Source organism: Trematomus bernacchii, unplaced genomic scaffold, assembly GCF_902827165.1.
Source record: "Trematomus bernacchii unplaced genomic scaffold, fTreBer1.1, whole genome shotgun sequence".
Taxonomy (NCBI): domain Eukaryota; kingdom Metazoa; phylum Chordata; class Actinopteri; order Perciformes; family Nototheniidae; genus Trematomus; species Trematomus bernacchii.
Window position 1 is genome coordinate 8,228,857 of NW_022987567.1, and position 20,562 is coordinate 8,249,418.

A 20,562-nucleotide genomic window follows, 5' to 3' on the forward strand; every position below is an offset into this window, starting at 1 on the left:
ATCCATCCATCCATCCATCCATCCATCCATCCATCCATCCATCCATCCATCCATCCATCCATCCATCCATCCATCCATCCATCCATCCATCCATCCATCCATCCATCCATCCATCCATCCATCCATCCATCCATCCATCCATCCATCCATCCATCCATCCATCCATCCATCCATCCATCCATCCATCCATCCATCCATCCATCCATCCATGTAATAAACCCGTTTCTGATTCAACCAATGGATGAAGTCGACCATCGAGTTTGAGGACGACCGATTTGGCGCCTTGATTTTGGCATTTTTAATTGTCACCATTTCGTTTTTGGAGCAAGAAGTGACCAATCATGCATCTGTAGTTCACTTTTACAGTGATAGTAGTATCTAAATACATCTATTTGACGGCAAAAAAACATGCATACAACAAAATGTATTTACCGAAACACATTTAAACTACTCCTAAAATTAGGCGCCATGTGTACAATTATTATAAAAACTATTTAAAAAATTGCATTTATTAATACCGGAATCACTTCATCTTGCATTTTGTTAAGAAGCAAATATTTTAATTGCAAAACAGAATTTTTTGGGTGATCATCCCTTTTAGTGAAAATTAACTAAATGTTAAAAATTGTAAAAAGATCTCACTTTTTTTACTATTTTAATGAGCTAGACAGGCTCTAAAATCACTTATGAGAGGATATTTCTGTTTGAAACTAAAATTATTATTGTTATTTGAGTATGTTTGTATCAATATCTGCTATATAATGCTTTACCGCCCTACCCAGGGACACAATAACCACATTTATGGGTTGAAAAAATGAACTGTAATTTCCCTTATTGTGTGTTTTGAATGTCCTCTGTGTTTCCCTGCAGCACATCCCTGCTGGAGGTGACGGTGTGAAGGTGAAGTTCTTCGGTCAGTCCATCCATGGAGTCATGGATCTGAACGGAGACGGGATCACTGACGTTACCATAGGAGGTCTGGGAGGGGCTTCTCTGTTCTGGTGAGTAAAAACACCCACTCCCCAAACTACACATTCCTCCTGGAGCTAAACCAGACGTTATTATCAGAGACGGCAAAAGTACACACATCCTTTACTCAAGTAGAAGTACAGATACTCGTGTTTAAAAATACTCTGGTGAAAGTAGAAGTACTGACTAAACTTCTTTACTCAAGTCAAAGTAAAGAGGGCTTTGAAATGTACTTCAGTAAAAAGTACCCATAACTAGCAGCTGTTTTAAAGAGTACCTGACCTCCCTTTATATTAATAGAACAATAATGTCATTGTTAGCTAATGAATGTTTCCATGCTGAACAACGGCAACATGACAACGTTTTCATTGGTCCCTCTTCTTTAGAGAAGACCAGGAAATGATGGATACACGGATCGTGTTCAAATCAATAGGCACGCAATGACTCTAAATAATAATGATCACGCCACCAAACACACATTCAAACTAAAGGAACCAGCCTGTTTGGGAAATGTGAGAAGTAGAAAGTACAGGTATTTGGGTTCAACATGTAAGAAGTAGAAAGTACAGGTATTTGTGTTCAACATGTAAGAAGTAGAAAGTACAGGTATTTGTGTTCAACATGTAAGAAGTAGAAAGTACAGGTATTTGTGTTCAACGTGTAAGAAGTAGAAAGTACAGGTATTTGTGTTCAACATGTAAGAAGTAGAAAGTACAGGTATTTGTGTTCAACGTGTAAGAAGTAGAAAGTACAGGTATTTGAGTTCAACATGTAAGAAGTAGAAAGTACAGGTATTTGTGTTCAACATGTAAGAAGTAGAAAGTACAGGTATTGTGTTCAACATGTAAGAAGTAGAAAGTACAGGTATTTGTGTTCAACATGTAAGAAGTAGAAAGTACAGGTATTTGTGTTCAACGTGTAAGAAGTAGAAAGTACAGGTATTTGAGTTCAACATGTAAGAAGTAGAAAGTACAGGTATTAGTGTTCAACATGTAAGAAGTAGAAAGTACAGGTATTTGTGTTCAACATGTAAGAAGTAGAAAGTACAGGTATTTGTGTTCAACATGTAAGAAGTAGAAAGTACAGGTATTTGTGTTCAAAATGTAAGAAGTAGAAAGTACAGGTATTTGTGTTCAAAATGTAAGAAGTAGAAAGTACAGGAATTTGTGTTCAACATGTAAGAAGTAGAAAGTACAGGTATTTGTGTTCAACATGTAAGAAGTCAAAGTAAAAAGTCATCAGAAAAATAAGTAGTGGAGTAAAGTACTGATACCAGAAACATGTACTTAAGTACAGTAACAAAGTATTTGTACTCCACTACTTCCCACCTCTGTTTATAATACAGAATTTGTCGGCGCTGCATTGTTTTACGCAGGTTTAGACAGCTGTGTGCGTCCCGCTGGAGACCAACAACTTCCTAATGACCTCAAGCCCTCACAGTCCTCCCACTCCAGGATTTAACTTCCCAGGAAGACGTTCCTCTCCCACAGTGTCGGAGCTGAGCTGTGTGAAAACTCCCGTCTCCCAAGAGGCTCAGAGTTTCAAAAGGATCTGGCAGCAGGCGGAGGTTTTCCCCCGAGCTGCTGGCTGCGTTTTAGAAAAGCTTTAACGGTTGGATGGAGAGGCCAAGTTTTACAATCAAGCTGCATCCGCTTCTTGTTCCTTCGTTCGAGGAAGTAGAGAATCAGAATCAGAATACCTTTCTGAGTCCCACAGAGCGGACATTTACATTGTTACAGCAGAAAAGAGCCAAAGACAGCTTAATGTTACCTAAGAAGCATGCAGAAAAAAGTATTGTGTGCGTCACCCTTTAGTGTCCCCTGGTCTCCCAGCTGTGTGCGTCACTTTTTAGTGTCCCCTGGTCTCCCAGCTGTGTGCGTCACTCTTTAGTGTCCCCTGGTCTCCCAGCTGTGTGCGTCACTTTTTAGTGTCCCCTGGTCTCCCAGCTGTGTGCGCCACTCTTTAGTGTCCCCTGGTCTCCCAGATGTGTTTTGAGCTTCTTGCAGCGTTTGTTTTATGCAGTTTTTAGCAAAACAAATAGCACATTTAGTTATTAAATTAAAGACAAATAAGTACTCATCCATGGCTGAGAATGAGTGAACATATTAAGGTTTTGATATATTATAAAAATACGTTTTGTTGCAGATAAAAGTGATTATAATTGCACAGTAGAATTGCCATAAAAGGTGTTCTATATATCACACGTTACAGGTTTATTGCACACGTTGCACAGACAGTTTTCTGGACTTTTGCACGTCTGTTTCCTCTCTCCAGGTCCAGAGACGTCGCAGAGCTCCGAGGCAACATGACCTTCGACCCCGTTAAGATCAACCTGCAGCAGGCTCAGCATCAGTGTGAGCACGGAGGACGTAAATCTGTGTGTGTGAAGACGGAGGTGTGTTTCGTCTACAGCGTCAAATCTGACCAGCTGGCCGAACACCCAGCTGCAGGTGAGCCCTTCATCTAGAAGCTACTACGGATGCTTTAGTGGATTTGACATATTTGTTATTAATTGGGGTGCCAGTCAGAGTCAAGTCTGACGAAAAACAATCAAAAATAGTTAACAAAAATAGTTCAGGCAAACCATACACACAAGTTAAAGTGAAATATCACATCCGTCACAAATAAATTACACATCAAACAAAAGTGACTCCAAAAAGTCTAAATTAGAATTAGCATTAGATTTGTCCCTATCAAATATACAAAAAAATACATTTCTCTGCCGCCTCACGTCCAAATTAGCTGTGTTTCATGAATAAATGTTCCTTTTTTTTGTCTTTATCCTACAGGTATCCGCTACACTCTGACTCTGGATGCTCTGCGTGCGAAAGCGAGGGCGTCGTTCATCGGCTCGGACGAAAAGAGCGACCGCAGAGTCGCCAGGACGTTCAATATCAGCCACAGAGAGAAAAAATGTGCTCAAGAAACCTTCATGATGTCGGCAAGTGCTCTGATCTTTTAAGATTTATACACAGGTGGTTACTTTTAGCACCGTATCCACGAGACACAGCAATTAAATCAACTTAATGACGACAAGTTCCGTGACGTGCATCAATGGAAGTTCATTTGTAGGCTGGTTGGAGATGTAGAAGGTGTTTCTGAGCGAGGAAGGAGACGGGACAGAGCAGGAAACATGAAACAGACCGGATCAAAGCAGGCCGCGAAACAGCTCTGAGTGATAAATGATCTGCAGGCAATTGGACATTATGTATGGTAGCTAACAACAGCCCAAACACAGCTGCAGTTTTAAAAAACAATGCAAATATGAAAACACAAATGTGCCAAAATGCATTCAAATGAAGAAACATCTCCACCAACTTGAGGAAACATGCGCAGCGTTTACTGAAAGCTGCAAATTCAAAACGCTGCAAGAAGCTCAAAACACAACAGGAAACTGTGTGCGTCACTTTTTAGTGTCCCCTGGTCTCCCAGCTGTGTGCGCCACGTTTTAGTGTCCCCTGGTCTCCCAGCTGTGTGCGTCACTTTTTAGTGTCCCCTGGTCTCCCAGCTGTGTGCGTCACTCTTTAGTGTCCCCTGGTCTCCCAGCTGTGTGCCTCACTTTTTAGTGTCCCCTGGTCTCCCAGCTGTGTGCGTCACTTTTTAGTGTCCCCTGGTCTCCCAGATGTGTGCGTCACTCTTTAGTGTCCCCTGGTCTCCCAGCTGTGTGCGTCACTCTTTAGTGTCCCCTGGTCTCCCAGCTGTGTGCGTCACTCTTTAGTGTCCCCTGGTCTCCCAGCTGTGTGCCTCACTTTTTAGTGTCCCCTGGTCTTGAGCATCTTGCAGCGTTTTGGTTAAAGCTTTTAGTAAACGCTGCGCATGTTTCCTCAAGATGTATTTTCATCGCAGGTGTTTAGGAACGTTTGTGTTTTTATATTTGCGTCTTTTTAGCCCGTACGCATTTTGCACCTGTAGGCCACCGTAGAATGAGGAGACCAAAGAAAAGAGAGGGACTTAACGAGCACATGACGGACTCTTCATCACACTTTTGTACGTTACACTGCAGCACCTTCTGTATGAACTCTCCAGCATCGTGACAGAACACACAGTTTCTCATTCAAGACGCTCACGGCAGCAATGGATTCCTCTGATTAGCTTCAGGAAGAGGAACTAATCAGTGGAGACAGCTGTTGTTGCTGTGTCATGGCTCCGTGATGAATACCTGCTCTGTTCTCCTTGTGCACAAACTCTCAATAACTTCCAGTACGGAGGAGTCTACAATTTGTCCCGGACACAAAAAGCATCACGACATGTCTGACCGAGGTGGATCAGACCCAAATGTGAACAGATCTGAACAACTGCAGATTAATCACAGATGAATCCATGTCCAAAAGAAGGGTTTAAAGCTCATTGAGTGATGCCTCCTGTCGTTAATGTGATCAGCATTTGGCTTGAAAATAGACTCATATTGTGAAGCAGCTCCTTCATGTTTCAGACCCTGAGCCCCCCACTCTGCAGGTTGTTCCAGTTATTCTGGTTGATTGAATCCATACAGCAGCAAAGCTTTAGGGAACGCAATGTTCGTCTACCCCTTTATTCCAAACTGAAATATCTTAGCAGCCATTTGAATAGATTGTTATGAACGAGCGTGCAGACATGCATGGTCCCAAGAGGATGAGCCGTGCAGACTTAATTTAGGATTACAACTCAGACATTCACATATTTTTCGGACTTATCTGCTCGTACTTACATGAGGCACAACATTACGCTGCATCCACATGCTCCTGGGATCGTCTAATTTCCTAATTTGGGAAGTTGTTCTCGCAATTGTGTGTTTAGTTGTAAGATGGAGGACATATACGGACGCTACAAAGAATATTTTGTCCCAGAGTTCACCAGCAGAGATGGGGTCGTTACTAAAAAAAAGTAATATATTACATATTACATATTACTTTAAAAAAAAGTAATATATTACATATTACATATTACTTTAAAAAACAGTAATATATTACACTACTTCGTTACTCTCTACATAAAGTAACTCATTACTTTACTCGTTACTTTACTCGCAGGGCCGGCCCGCCCCTCCCTGCAGGCAGATCACGCAGACTGCTAAAGTTTCAAATGTTCTCTTTAGTTCAGTTTCCATTGTCGCATAAGACTGATCCAGATAGCTCTGACTATGGCTGTCCTCTGTCTCCTGCTATCTGTATTTTGCGCAGTATATCTCTGAACGATGCGATGGTGATTCCACTGTGCAAATGGGCAACATTACCTCTACTATGAAGGATGCTACAAGCCTGTCCATCTCTGCTTTGGTTACCGGTCCTCCAAATTCTACTTTGTGCCGCTTCAGAGTCGGCGGCGGCGACTCACAACATCCTCACTCTGGGTTCGGGGGTCCTTAGCTATTAGCTTCACCTTAGCTTCTTTGCAGGTGTTTGTTGAGGTTTGACGTGGTGTTTGCAGCAGTGGATAACAGCTTCTGGCCTGGACACAGTTTGCACCTCACCGTCACATTCCTGTCTATTCTTCGGACGAACTCAAAATAATGGGCATACCTCCACCCCTCGAAAGTTATCGCTGACTCTGCCATGTTTATGGAGCGGAGATGTGGACGTGCAAGTCGCGCAGATTACGTACATATAAACCTGCGGCGGAAACCCCTATTGTCTGTCAGTGTGATTATGACTGATTTTATAAAAGTAACGAAGTAACGCGTGTCGGGTAACGCGTTACTTTGTAACGCGTTACACCCAACTCTGTTCACCAGTACGTTTCCTAAAACCACTAAAACACTGCTTTACCGGACTTATTATCATGGTAAATGCTAATAAATATTTTTTTTTCTAGTAAATCCAGGTCTTATTACACGGACTACAACCGTAATACCCAACCCAGTCTCACGGCATTTCGTGTTTTAGTCACGAAATTAATTTAATCTATTGATCAACACGATTTTCCCATTTTTTTCGTGTCACACAGAACGATTTTAAAAGCAATGTATTTCTATTGGTAGTATGTTTCGTGCCTGCACCACGTCTTTTTGTCCGGTCGGGTCTTGGAAGACCAGAAGCTGTGGGGTTCATAAAAAAAATGTCTTACTCAATATCAAGCCACGATTATTGTTTTTATTTTAAATCGTATAATATCTGACTTTTTTTGCCGTCCGTGAGGAAAAGAAATGTGGCTCAGAGCCTCAGAATACTGACATCTGTTTTTCCTTCTAATTTGTTATTATTTACATTGCTTTTAAAATCGTTCTGTGTGACACGAAAAAAAATGGGGAAATCGTGTTGGTGAACACGAATCAATAGATTACATTTTGTGACTATAACACGAAATGCCGTGACACTGGGTTGCAACACCACATGAATTCCATGGAAGCAAAACATACATGCAATATGCAAATTACTAAAAAAGTCTATTACTATAACACAGTATTTACTTCCATCTGCGCTATGTCTTCCCAACATGACGTCAGCTCAGCAAAGCACCAACTCTATGGACCCTTTAGTCAAAGTCAAAAGTCAAAGTCATCTTTATTGCCAATCTTTCAGTGTGTGTACAGACAGAGAGATCGAAATACCATTTCCCACAATCCCGAATACAAAAACAAATATATATAAAAATGTGTATATACCTATATATACACAATCAACAGACATATTTATACAGTATGCACACATTAAGACATACATAAAAGCACAACAATCAATATATACAAAATAACAGTCACTTCAATATCTTTGAGAAATGTACATTAGTGCAAGACTGTCCATAGCAGCGTAAAAAGATAGTGTCTGGTGCTGGATGTGAGTGTGTGAGTGGGGGGTGTTAAAGTCCAGTGGGGGGGTTATTGATGCATGTGCTGGTGATGTGGGTGCAGCATTAACAGGAAATTCATGGCGATGATGCTTTTGTGTAAACACCCACATACAGTACTGTAGTCCTGAGTAGGATTCTAGTGAAAAGCCCCTGTGTGGGAGGACCATGTGTGAGGAGGATCATTAATCATTCTTTACTAACTCTCCTCCTCTTCCTCCTACAGGCCCGTCTGGACTTCAGAGATCCTCTCATGGTGTCTCTGGAGTTTGGCCTCTCAGATGAAGACCAAGGCCCCGTCCTGGATGAAAACCTCCCTCGATCCATCAACAAGACAGTAAGACACTTTTTAATCCCACCAGTAAGAGTGTCCTCTCAGCACTTTGGGGATGAACTGCCAAGTAACAGTGAGCAGAAGATTTAGAGCCGCAGACAGGAAGCATCTGATGCTCGTCTTACACTTCCTCCATCTGTCTCCATAATCCAACAATGGCTCCCAACTGTTACACTTCGTTAACATGAGAACAGCTGACTGCCGTCCTTCAGTCAGGACTGCTCTACTGTTGTGCACTTCAATAGTTCAATATCTATAGTTCAATCTGCTCAATAAAGGGTTTAGTTGGGTAACAATAGCAACTCCATTCAGTTCAGTTCATAAGCACACCAACAACAGCAACTCCAAAAAGTCTAAATTAGAATTAGCATTAGATTTGTCCCTATCAAATATACAAAAAAATACATTTCTCTGCCGCCTCACTTCCAAATGTGCTGTGTTTCATAAATATATATCTTACACTTCCTCCATCTGTCTCCATAATCCAACTGTGGCTCCAAACTGTTACACTTCGTTAACATGAGAACAGCTGACTGCCATCCTTCGGTCAGTTTTCTGAATTCCCACACTCCTACATGCATATCTGTCCTAACAAGAGGCTCTCCAGATAATGTTTCCAATGAGTGACGTGTATCCAGATAAAGAGGGGGAATCTGACGTGGGAATTCGGCTTCAGCACATACAGAAAATGCAAAGGGGATGTCCTCATATCTTTGGAGGATACCAGCGAGTGCAACCTGTTCACTTGCATTATTTTTTTTATTAAACATGTATTTATGGATTTTTTACATTCATCACATTACACAAACACAACCGAACATTCCCCAACATTAGACATATGGCAGATTACATAATAATGCTAAAAAATAAAACCAGACCAAGAATATAATTACATTTGCAAATTAACATTTTCAACAAACCTTTTTCACTTTTTAAATACGGTCGTTTGGCTTTGTTGTGCCATTGCAACAAACACGTCTAATGTGTTGGAGCGCTAGCCAATAGGAGCGCGAGTGTTACAGTGATGTCACTATGTTACGAAACTTTGGGATTTTAGCCTCTGCAGACCATTTACATGCACAAAAACCACTTAAAACACACACTACAGGAAGGGGAACGCCATACAAAAAGCAGAACAGGTGTAGGCGCTAACTCCAAACACCATAGAGACACCAGAAGTTATCAAGATCCTTTTACCATGCTTCTCTTAATCAGTAAATGAAAAAATAACGCTCCGATGCATCTGTTGAGATCCCCTCTCTCATCATTTATCGTTACATTTTTATGCATAATTTATTCATTTCAGATACAAAGCTGTAAAGAAAGATGTTGATATTGACGGCAGCGACCGTTGCTATTAATGCTCTTGTTACAGTGTGTGTGTGTGTGTGTGTGTGTGTGTGTGTGTGTGTGTGTGTGTGTGTGGTGTGTGTGTGTGTGTGTGTGTGTGTGTGTGTGTGTGTGTGTGTGTGTGTGTGTGTGTGTGTGTGTGTGTGTGTGTGTGTGTGTGTGTGTGTGTGTGTGTGTGTGTGTGTGTGTGTGTGTGTGTGTGTGTGTGTGTGTGTGTGTGTGTGTGTGTGTGTGTGTGTGTGTGTGTGGTAACATGCAGAAGCAACAGTAGCATGTGTGATGTGTTTATGAGCCTCGACACATCCTCGGTGTCAGATAGCAGCGATGCTCTTACACAAGCCTCCTGTTATTGTTATTGAAGGGAAGAGAAGCGACACACACACACACACACACACACACACACACACACACACACGCACACACACACACACACACACACACACACACACACACACACACACACACACACACACACACACACACACACACACATTCTCTCCTGTCCTTTTCTTGGGAGGAGTGACTGTGACACTCTGAGAGGAAATGAGGGTCATCTGAGGGCCCCTTTTAGTCTGAGATACAAACAAATACACAGCTGACTTTCACCCTAGTTCATCTGCTCATTTCTGCAGAGGAGCTCCTGAAGATTAATACTAATACAGGTTGTTTTTATAGGAACTTTCCCACAAGAAATGCATTACAATAAGGGGAAATAAACATTAAATATGCATAAAAACCGGGATAGAATGTCATTATTGATGAAAGATACGATGGGAATTAAAACACAGTAGGAAATATAGTACACATCGACTGCTCTGTGTATTTCTGCTGCAGTTTGGACACTTAGGAACCCATAGGAAATGGGAATATAGCCTCAATTATGTCAAAAGATAATATAAACATCCCTCATTACATTGCAATACATCAAACTATTCCCTTAGCAATGATCAAAATGCATCTTCAAATGGAGGTGGACTTAAAGGATGCATTTCTTTACTTATTTTAATTGCAAAAATGTCCCTAGTGATGAATTTTAAATGTCTCTCTCTTGTAGATTCCCCTGGTGGACTGTGGAAGTGATGAGAAGTGCATCGCTGATCTCTCTCTCAAAGCAGTGCCTAGTGTCAATAAGTAAGTGGAATTAATCTGTCTTAAAACAATACTTGTATAAAATAGCATACAAATACTTAACGATATGTACTTCATTACCAGAGGTGGGAAGTAGTGGAGTACAAATACTTTGTTACTGTACTTAAGTACATTTTTCTGGTATCAGTACTTTACTCCACTACTTATTTTTCTGATGACTTTGACTTCTTACATTTTGAACACAAATACCTGTACTTTCTACTTCTTACATGTTGAACACAAATACCTGTACTTTCTACTTCTTACATTTTGAACTCAAATACCTGTACTTTCTACTTCTTACATTTTGAACTCAAATACCTGTACTTTCTACTTCTTACATTTTGAACACAAATACCTGTACTTTCTACTTCTTACATGTTGAACACAAATACCTGTACTTTCTACTTCATACATTTTGAACACAAATACCTGTACTTTCTACTTCTTACATGTTGAACACAAATACCTGTACTTTCTACTTCTTACATTTTGAACTCAAATACCTGAACTTTCTACTTCTTACATGTTGAACACAAATACCTGTACTTTCTACTTCTTACATGTTGAACCCAAATACCTGTACTTTCTACTTCTTACATGTTGAACACAAATACCTGTACTTTCTACTTCTTACATGTTGAACACAAATACCTGTACTTTCTACTTCTTACATGTTGAACTCAAATACCTGTACTTTCTACTTCTTACATGTTGAACTCAAATACCTGTACTTTCTACTTCTTACATGTTGAACACAAATACCTGTACTTTCTACTTCTTACATTTTGAACTCAAATACCTGTACTTTCTACTTCTTACATTTTGAACTCAAATACCTGTACTTTCTACTTCTTACATTTTGAACACAAATACCTGTACTTTCTACTTCTTACATGTTGAACACAAATACCTGTACTTTCTACTTCATACATTTTGAACACAAATACCTGTACTTTCTACTTCTTACATGTTGAACACAAATACCTGTACTTTCTACTTCTTACATTTTGAACTCAAATACCTGAACTTTCTACTTCTTACATGTTGAACACAAATACCTGTACTTTCTACTTCTTACATGTTGAACCCAAATACCTGTACTTTCTACTTCTTACATGTTGAACACAAATACCTGTACTTTCTACTTCTTACATGTTGAACTCAAATACCTGTACTTTCTACTTCTTACATGTTGAACACAAATACCTGTACTTTCTACTTCTTACATGTTGAACTCAAATACCTGTACTTTCTACTTCTTACATGTTGAACACAAATACCTGTACTTTCTACTTCTTACATGTTGAACCCAAATACCTGTACTTTCTACTTCTTACATTTCCCAAACAGGCTGGTTCCTTTAGTTTGAATGTGTGTCTGGTGGCGTGATCATTATTATTATTAGTCATTGCGTGCCTATTGATTTGAACACGATCCGTGTATCCATCATTTCCTGGTCTTCTCTAAAGAAGAGGGACCAATGAAAACGTTGTCATGTTGCCGTTGTTCAGCATGGAAACATTCATTAGCTAACAATGACATTATTGTTCTATTAATATAAAGGGAGGTCAGGTACTCTTTAAAACAGCTGCTAGTTATGGGTACTTTTTACTGAAGTATATTTCAGAGCCCTCTTTACTTTCACTTGAGTAAAGAAGTTTAGTCAGTACTTCTACTTTCACCAGAGTATTTTTAAACACGAGTATCTGTACTTCTACTTGAGGAAAGGATGTGAGTACTTTTGCCATCTGTGTTTATTAGCAGCTTCCTGTGCATGACTGCCTCCTGGTGGATAGATGTTTGCATTACACCCACAAATACTCACATTTGTAATAATCTTGCAGGATGATGATCAGAACCAACAAAGACAAGATCGACGTGAACATCAACGTGAGGAACAGCAAAGACAACGCGTACAACACCAAAGTCATCCTCAGCTTCTCCCCAAACATCAACTACGTTAAAGTGGAGGTGAGACCATCTTCTGTCTGCAGCATCTTAACCCATAAGAACCCGGACCCATTTCTACTTTTGGGAAAATTAAGGGGAACATAATTTAAACTAAATAGACCACATAGAACACATTTCTGACAAGTAACACCCCCCCTAGTGTCAAATATCTGAAAAGTGACATATATGTCACATTGGGCTTTAATGGTAAAGTAACTCTTATTTATAACTTAATTAATGAGGATGTTTTTTGGTTTAAATTTGTTTGAACATTCTTTGAATTCAAGAATAAAGAATATATTAACTCAATATAATTGAATCAGCTAAATTAACTGAGCAGATCATAATAATATTTCTGATTGTGCATGTGTCACTCCGGGTTTACTGTGAAAGTTTAGGATTAAAGTCCCGATGTGAACATTTATCTAATTCGTTTCATATCAATTTGATCAAGAAATGTTTCCACAACAGGTTAAATGTAATAAAGGACATGTTATGTAAGAATTTTAATTCTTAAATGGCTTGAATTTTCCCTTTAGCAACAAACAAAACATGTTGCTAGTTCTGTCACATGTGTTAGCCTGGCCCTTGGACATGTTGTTATGGGAACACAAAGTCACATGACCTGGCCCGTGATCCACCAGAGTGTTCAGGGTGTGTCACTCAGGGACTTCATGAGATGAAACCAAGGCTAAAGCTGTATAAGGAACTTTCCAGAACATTGAAATCAATCAATCAATGTTTATTTATATAGCCCAATATCACAAATGTTACATTTGTTTCAGTGGACTTCACAGTTTGTACAGAATATCAGTATGACAATACGACACCCTCTGTCCTTAGACCCTCACATCGTACAAGGAAACACTTCCGGAGAAACCCCACAGTTTAAAGGGGAACATGGGAGAAACCTCAGGGAGAGCAACAGAGGAGGGATCCCTCTCCCAGGACGGACACACGTGCAATAGATGCCGTGTGTAAATCGAAAAGATAATACATTTACAACATAGGTAGACCAAATGTTTGGAAATGCGTGTGTCTATAATAAGAAGATGAATCCACGAGGATATCCATCCAGGACTTATGATCCAGGACCACAGCAACAGGATCATCCACGACTCAGGATCCCGGCGTAGATAGATACCAAAAAGAAATTTGGGGGAAGCTGGGTTATTCATGAGAGTACACAGGTACAGACAGAGAGAAGGAAGAAGTAAGGTGTCTCCCGACAATCTAAGTCTATAGCAGCAAAACTAGGGGCCGATGTCATGTAACACCTGTGTCACGGTGGGTCCTTATGGGTAAATGAAAGCCATGTGTGTAACGATGTGTGTTTCATTTTGTGTTATTACCAGCCGGAGAAAGCGTGCACGCTGAATCACACGAAGGTGGAGTGTGCGGTTGGATACCCTTTCTTAGGAAGCAACGTAGAGGTCAGTGTCAGCCGTATTGAGTCTGTATTAAATGAGTTGCTGTTGTCTTTAGTGCTGCTAATAATATGTGTTATGTTCTGATATCCACAGGAAGACTTCAAAGTGAGATTTGAGGTGAATCCCAAACACATCCAGGACGTGATTCAGATCAACGTGACAGCCACGAGGTATTTTTTTATATGTTTGACTTTTTCTTTATTTGACCAATATACTTTGTTCAAAATACAAACTCATGCTTTTACATTAAGTATACATAGAAAAACTAAATCTAAAAAATGCTTAATTATGTGCCTTAAATCCAAAAGCTTTTTTCTTCTTTAACTTGAAACTAGTTATATACATTTGTATTTATTTTAGTATTTATTTATTTATTATTATATTTATTTATTACACTATTTATTTATTATTATATTTATTTATTATTATATTTTTGTATTATTATATTTTTGTATTGTTTTATTTATTTATTACACTATTTATTTATTACACTATTTATTTAATATTGTATTTATTGATTATATTATTTATTTATTATTATATTTATTTATTGATTATATTATTTATTATTATATTTATTTATTACACTATTTATTTATTATTGTATTTATTAATTATATTATTTATTTATTATATTTATTTATTATTGTATTTATTTATTACACTATTTATTTAATATTGTATTTATTGATTATATTATTTATTTATTATTATATTTATTTATTGATTATATTATTTATTGATTATTATACTTATTTATTACACTATTTATTGATTATTGTATTTATTAATTATATTATTTATTTATTATTATATTTATTTATTATTGTATTTATTAATTATTATATTTATTTATTACACTATTTATTGATTATTGTATTTATTAATTATATTATTTATTTATTATTATATTTATTTATTATTATATTTATTAATTATTATGTTTATTTATTACACTATTTATTGATTATTGTATTTATTGATTATACCCTCTTTCCCCCACAGTGACAGTGAGGAGCTGGAGTCGACGCTGCACGATAACTCGGTGCAGATCTCCATCCCCGTGAAGTACCAAGCTGGAATCATCTTCACTGTGTGAGTGGCTCCTCTTCCTCCTCCTCTTCATCAATGCTGCAACTAACAACTGGAATACTCTCATCTATTGATTCACCTGCCAATTATTTTTCTAGATTAATTAAATGTTCGGTCAATAAAATGTGCGAAAAAAAGTCAAAAACTTCCAATTAAGTGACTCGTTTTTCAAGATGATGTCTTTTTTTTTAAGTCAGTAATTTAATATTAATATATACAGTCAAGGAACAAGAAAACAGAGTTACTGTAGCTTATAGTTCATAAAAAAGAGTTATGAAATTACAAAAATGTAAATAAATAAATAAATACAATTAATATTTCAAAATCATAAATAATTGAATATCTCGTTATTATTATTTGTATTTTGTATTATTATCATTACTGTTATAATTATTATCGTATGAATTGGTAACGAGACTTCTGGTTTCATGGTACTTTGATTAAATTAAATGCATAAATCTAATATATGTGTTTTTGTTTCCAGGCGTCCTATGGATGAACACGTGGTGGTGAAAGACGGTGAGACGTTTGCGAGTTCGTTCAACGAAACGAAGATGATCGGAGAGGAGGTCAACATCAGCTACACGGTAACACATCGCATCCATGTGTTCGGTTATTAACAGAGAAGTACACACATCCTTTCCTCAAGTAGAAGTACAGATACTCGTGTTTAAAAGTACTCTGGTAAAAGTAGAAGTACTGACTACACTTCTTTACTCAAGTAAAAGTAAAGAGGGCTTTGAAATGTACTTCAGTAAAAAGTACCCATAACTAGCAGCTGTTTTAAAGAGTACCTGACCTCCCTTTATATTAATAGAACAATAATGTCATTGTTAGCTAATGAATGTTTCCATGCTGAACAACGGCAACATGACAACGTTTTCATTGGTCCCTCTTCTTTAGAGAAGACCAGGAAATGATGGATACACGGATCGTGTTCAAATCAATAGGCACGCAATGACTCTAAATAATAATGATCACGCCACCAAACACACATTCAAACTAAAGGAACCAGCCTGTTTGGGAAATGTGAGAAGTAGAAAGTACAGGTATTTGAGTTCAACATGTAAGAAGTAGAAAGTACAGGTATTTGGGTTCAACATGTAAGAAGTAGAAAGTACAGGTATTTGGGTTCAACATGTAAGAAGTAGAAAGTACAGGTATTTGTGTTCAACATGTAAGAAGTAGAAAGTACAGGTATTTGGGTTCAACATGTAAGAAGTAGAAAGTACAGGTATTTGTGTTCAACATGTAAGAAGTAGAAAGTACAGGTATTTGGGTTCAACGTGTAAGAAGTAGAAAGTACAGGTATTTGGGTTCAACATGTAAGAAGTAGAAAGTACAGGTATTTGTGTTCAACATGTAAGAAGTAGAAAGTTCAGGTATTTGTGTTCAACATGTAAGAAGTAGAAAGTACAGGTATTTGGGTTCAACATGTAAGAAGTAGAAAGTACAGGTATTTGGGTTCAACATGTAAGAAGTAGAAAGTACAGGTATTTGGGTTCAAAATGTAAGAAGTAGAAAGTACAGGTATTTGGGTTCAACATGTAAGAAGTAGAAAGTACAGGTATTTGTGTTCAAAATGTGAGAAGTAGAAAGTACAGGTATTTGTGTTCAACATGTAAGAAGTAGAAAGTACAGGTATTTGTGTTCAAAATGTGAGAAGTAGAAAGTACAGGTATTTGTGTTCAACATGTAAGAAGTAGAAAGTACAGGTATTTGTGTTCAACATGTAAGAAGTAGAAAGTACAGGTATTTGGGTTCAACATGTAAGAAGTAGAAAGTACAGGTATTTGGGTTCAACATGTAAGAAGTAGAAAGTACAGGTATTTGTGTTCAACATGTAAGAAGTAGAAAGTTCAGGTATTTGTGTTCAACATGTAAGAAGTAGAAAGTACAGGTATTTGTGTTCAACATGTAAGAAGTAGAAAGTTCAGGTATTTGTGTTCAACACGTAAGAAGTAGAAAGTACAGGTATTTGTGTTCAACATGTAAGAAGTAGAAAGTACAGGTATTTGGGTTCAACATGTAAGAAGTAGAAAGTACAGGTATTTGTGTTCAAAATGTAAGAAGTCAAAGTAAAAAGTCGTCAGAAAAATAAGTAGAGGAGTAAAGTACTGATACCAGAAACATGTACTTAAGTACAGTAACGTAGTATTTGTACTCCACTACTTCCCACCTCTGATATTAATACACAGTTTAATTATTCATTAGTTTAATTAATAAAATCTGCTTTTTCCCTCCCCTGTGTTCAGGTGGAGAAGTCAGGTGACATGGTGACTCCTCCTCTGGACCTCTATGTGGTTTATCCTAAACTCTCGCCTCGGGAGAACAACCTCCTGTACCTCATAAACGTCACATCCAGCGCCAAGGTACACACACGCACGCACGCACGCACGCACGCACGCACGCACGCACGCACGCACGCACACACACACACACACACACACACACACACACTTGTATCTGAAGAGACACCTTAATGTCCGTCTCTCTGCAGGTTGTATGTGACGCAACTCGGTTGATCAACTATCAGCAAATTAGTAGTATTAAAATAGTTTACCCGAATCCGAAGAAGGAAACTCTGAGCGTCTTCCTGCTGGTGAGTGACCTGACTCTGTGTGGGTTTATTTTTTTAATGAGTGTCGAGTTAATTTCAGCTTCACCGGTGAATATGTTTTGCCCTGAGCTCTAATCTTCCTGTGTCCTCTGCAGAGATGTGAGAACCAGTGTGCGTCCTTCAGATGTTCGCTCCCTGAGAACACCTCCAGCCAGGTCAACGTCACGTTCAGAGTCTGGAAGCCCACCTTCATCACGGTGAGACTCTCACTGCCGGATATTTAAGCCATCACTCTGTGTTCAATCATATAGCATATCATTTGGCAAGTGTGGGAGGTTTCGTCCAATTGTGGAAGTTGAACCTTACCTCCTATCAATCCAATCCAACTTTATTTATATAGCACATTTAAAAACAACAGTGTTGACCAAAGTGCTGTACATCAATACAAAACTAATGTAAAAGCACGAGACAATAAAACCATACTTATAGCCACAGACTGAAAACCCTCATACATGAAACACAACAAAATAGAAAACCCCAGACTCATAGATCATAAGACTATAATAAGCTGTGTAGCCAAGACCTTAAATGTCATTATAGAAACCACATTTTGATCCCATGGCCATAACAAATTAAACTTATACTTGACATTATATCTGGCTTTACATCGAGATGCTTCAAAATTTAACTTTTTACCATTTTGAACCAGATTAAGACCTTTTCTCATGTGCCTTTTGGGACAAATACATGCTATTTTCCATTCAATTTTCAAAATCAATGTTGTTAGTCGCTACAGTAGTAATCGACATATCCTACACTGTGGGGAAAACAATCCTCCTAGACTTTAACAAACAGAAAGTAATCCTATATTAGTGTTTTTTCCCACTTTAACAGTGACATTATGTAAACAAACTGGCATTTAAAGGGTTAAAACTGTAAGAAAAACAATGTTTATTTCGTAGTCATAGTTAGAATTTAAGTTATATTCAAGATTTAACATTTAAAAATATCTTTATAACCGTTTTTGAGACATGTTATATTTCCTCTAAGAACGTCCGGCACATTTTGTCTTGTCTCTCTTGTTGAATTGCTCAAAGTGAAGAACAGTGAAGCAGGTTGACTAGCTAAGCTTTCTAACTGATTGATAATCAACAAATCAAATGTTAAAATGAGATTTCTTTCACAGGGGGAGTTCACCAGTCTGTACATGCTGGTGAACGCCACGCTGAAGATCACAAACACAGACCTGTTCGAACTGAGCGACAACACCAGGAGTGTAAGGCATTATTTATTGATCTGTTTTCACTGTAAACATCTGTGTGTCGCAAGTTTAAATATATTTACATGATGTGTGTGTGTGTGTGTGTGTGACATCAGACGAAGATCCAGGTTTCTAAGGAGTCTTCAGGAGGAATCCCCATCTGGATCATCATCATCAGCATCCTCATAGGACTGCTCATCTTAGCACTCGTCATCTTCGCTCTCTGGAAGGTAAAACAGACCCTGAGTCTGAGCTAAATGTAACGTGCTTTTGTGTCCGTATGTTAAATATGAAGCTATGAGCAGCAGGACACCATTAGCCTAGCTTAGCATCAACAGCTACCCTGGCTTTAGGGCTGCAACTAACAACTGCTTTCGTCGTCAATTAATCTTTCTTTAATGACATTTCTTAATTGATCGATGGTAGGTAAAAGAAAATGACATACAGTGTTTCCCAAAGTCAACATGAGGCACTCAAATGTCCTGTTTTGTAAGCTAGTGATTCTAATTTGGACTCTTTGAAATGAGATGTAAATAAAATTAACAATTTAAAATGGCCGTTGAGTTAAACAAAGGAGATGTAATGCATTCATTCGGGAGCTTTGATGTTTGAATGCACATTTTGTAAGTGTTTCAACTCAGTCGTTATGCTTCACTAAGCAGCTGCTTCTTCAACTGTTATCTTCATATTTCACAGAAATCCTGATATTGTTGTTGACCTTATCAATAAAGGGAATAAACAAACTTCCAAGATTCTGAGCTTTGACATTCCCGTAGACTTTGTTGGTCGTTTTCTAACTGAGCTTTCTGCTCCTTTAGATGGGCTTCTTCAAGAGAAAATCCAGAGACTACTCGAAGGAGGACATGATGGACTGAGGACACCCAGCAGCTCTGTGACAGCAGACTTTAAAACAGGCAGTCGGACAGACGGAGGAAACGCCAAAGGACCCACACACACCTCGGAGCATACGACATCATGAAGACCTGGAAAAAATAAACAAGCCTGCGTCAAATAATATCTGCAAATACTTCCCGGTGATGCTTCAGGTTCACACACACAGAGAGGGCTGCTTTAAATTGTATTTGCGAATACTATTTGTTGTAGATCAGCTTCTTACTTGCATTCAATATCACATCAAGTCAAAAAAGGAACCACAAAAGAGGAGGAAGAAGCCATAACTCAGCAGGAATCTGTTGGCAAGGAAGCGAATATCTGTATTACATACAGCTGTTTTACCTAAGAGCTAGCTGCTCTCCGGCTTCAAAGGAAAAAAAGTACTCAGGTTTTTCTGTGTGCAGATCAAATGTCGCGACCTCACTTTCTTTCTTTGTCATTACAGCATCAACGTCCAAAGGTCTGTTTGCTTTTTAAACATATAACATGTGAACTTTACACGTGTTGGAGCAGTTCAAACTAAGCGAATGTGCTTTATTAGCAATACAAGTACGGAAGCACTGAGATGGAAGTAAAAAAAAATGGTGATCCAACTTTACCCGTTTTCCAGGTCTTTTTTCTGTTGTGTTTATGATGTAGGAACATTTTAAGAATCATATTTTCCTTTTGTATTTCTTCATATTTTGTATTGTTTGTTGTTGTAATATTAATTTTAGCCACAAGAGGCACTAACTCTAAACACAAGAGCCGCTTTCACACCAAGTACTTTGCCGTACTTAGTACCCAGCACTTAGTACCCAGCACTTAGTACCCCATGGAACTAAAGAGC

General features: G+C 38.3%; 1 protein-coding gene across 1 annotated transcript in view; it reads left to right on the forward strand.

Annotated features, from left to right (window-relative positions):
* The window catches only part of itga1 (integrin, alpha 1), a 91,559-nt gene extending 70,997 nt beyond the window's left edge, over nucleotides 1–20,562 (forward strand). Inside the window, exons 15-30 of the mRNA XM_034126016.1 lie at nucleotides 871–1,001; nucleotides 3,244–3,419; nucleotides 3,759–3,910; nucleotides 7,958–8,068; nucleotides 10,470–10,546; nucleotides 12,391–12,517; nucleotides 13,852–13,929; nucleotides 14,020–14,096; nucleotides 14,932–15,021; nucleotides 15,503–15,605; nucleotides 17,274–17,390; nucleotides 17,519–17,620; nucleotides 17,734–17,835; nucleotides 18,765–18,854; nucleotides 18,956–19,069; nucleotides 19,658–20,562. Of these exons, the coding sequence (XP_033981907.1) occupies nucleotides 871–1,001; nucleotides 3,244–3,419; nucleotides 3,759–3,910; nucleotides 7,958–8,068; nucleotides 10,470–10,546; nucleotides 12,391–12,517; nucleotides 13,852–13,929; nucleotides 14,020–14,096; nucleotides 14,932–15,021; nucleotides 15,503–15,605; nucleotides 17,274–17,390; nucleotides 17,519–17,620; nucleotides 17,734–17,835; nucleotides 18,765–18,854; nucleotides 18,956–19,069; nucleotides 19,658–19,714 (1,704 nt within the window). The 3' untranslated portion in view covers nucleotides 19,715–20,562. The remainder of the gene's footprint in view (nucleotides 1–870; nucleotides 1,002–3,243; nucleotides 3,420–3,758; nucleotides 3,911–7,957; nucleotides 8,069–10,469; nucleotides 10,547–12,390; nucleotides 12,518–13,851; nucleotides 13,930–14,019; nucleotides 14,097–14,931; nucleotides 15,022–15,502; nucleotides 15,606–17,273; nucleotides 17,391–17,518; nucleotides 17,621–17,733; nucleotides 17,836–18,764; nucleotides 18,855–18,955; nucleotides 19,070–19,657) is intronic.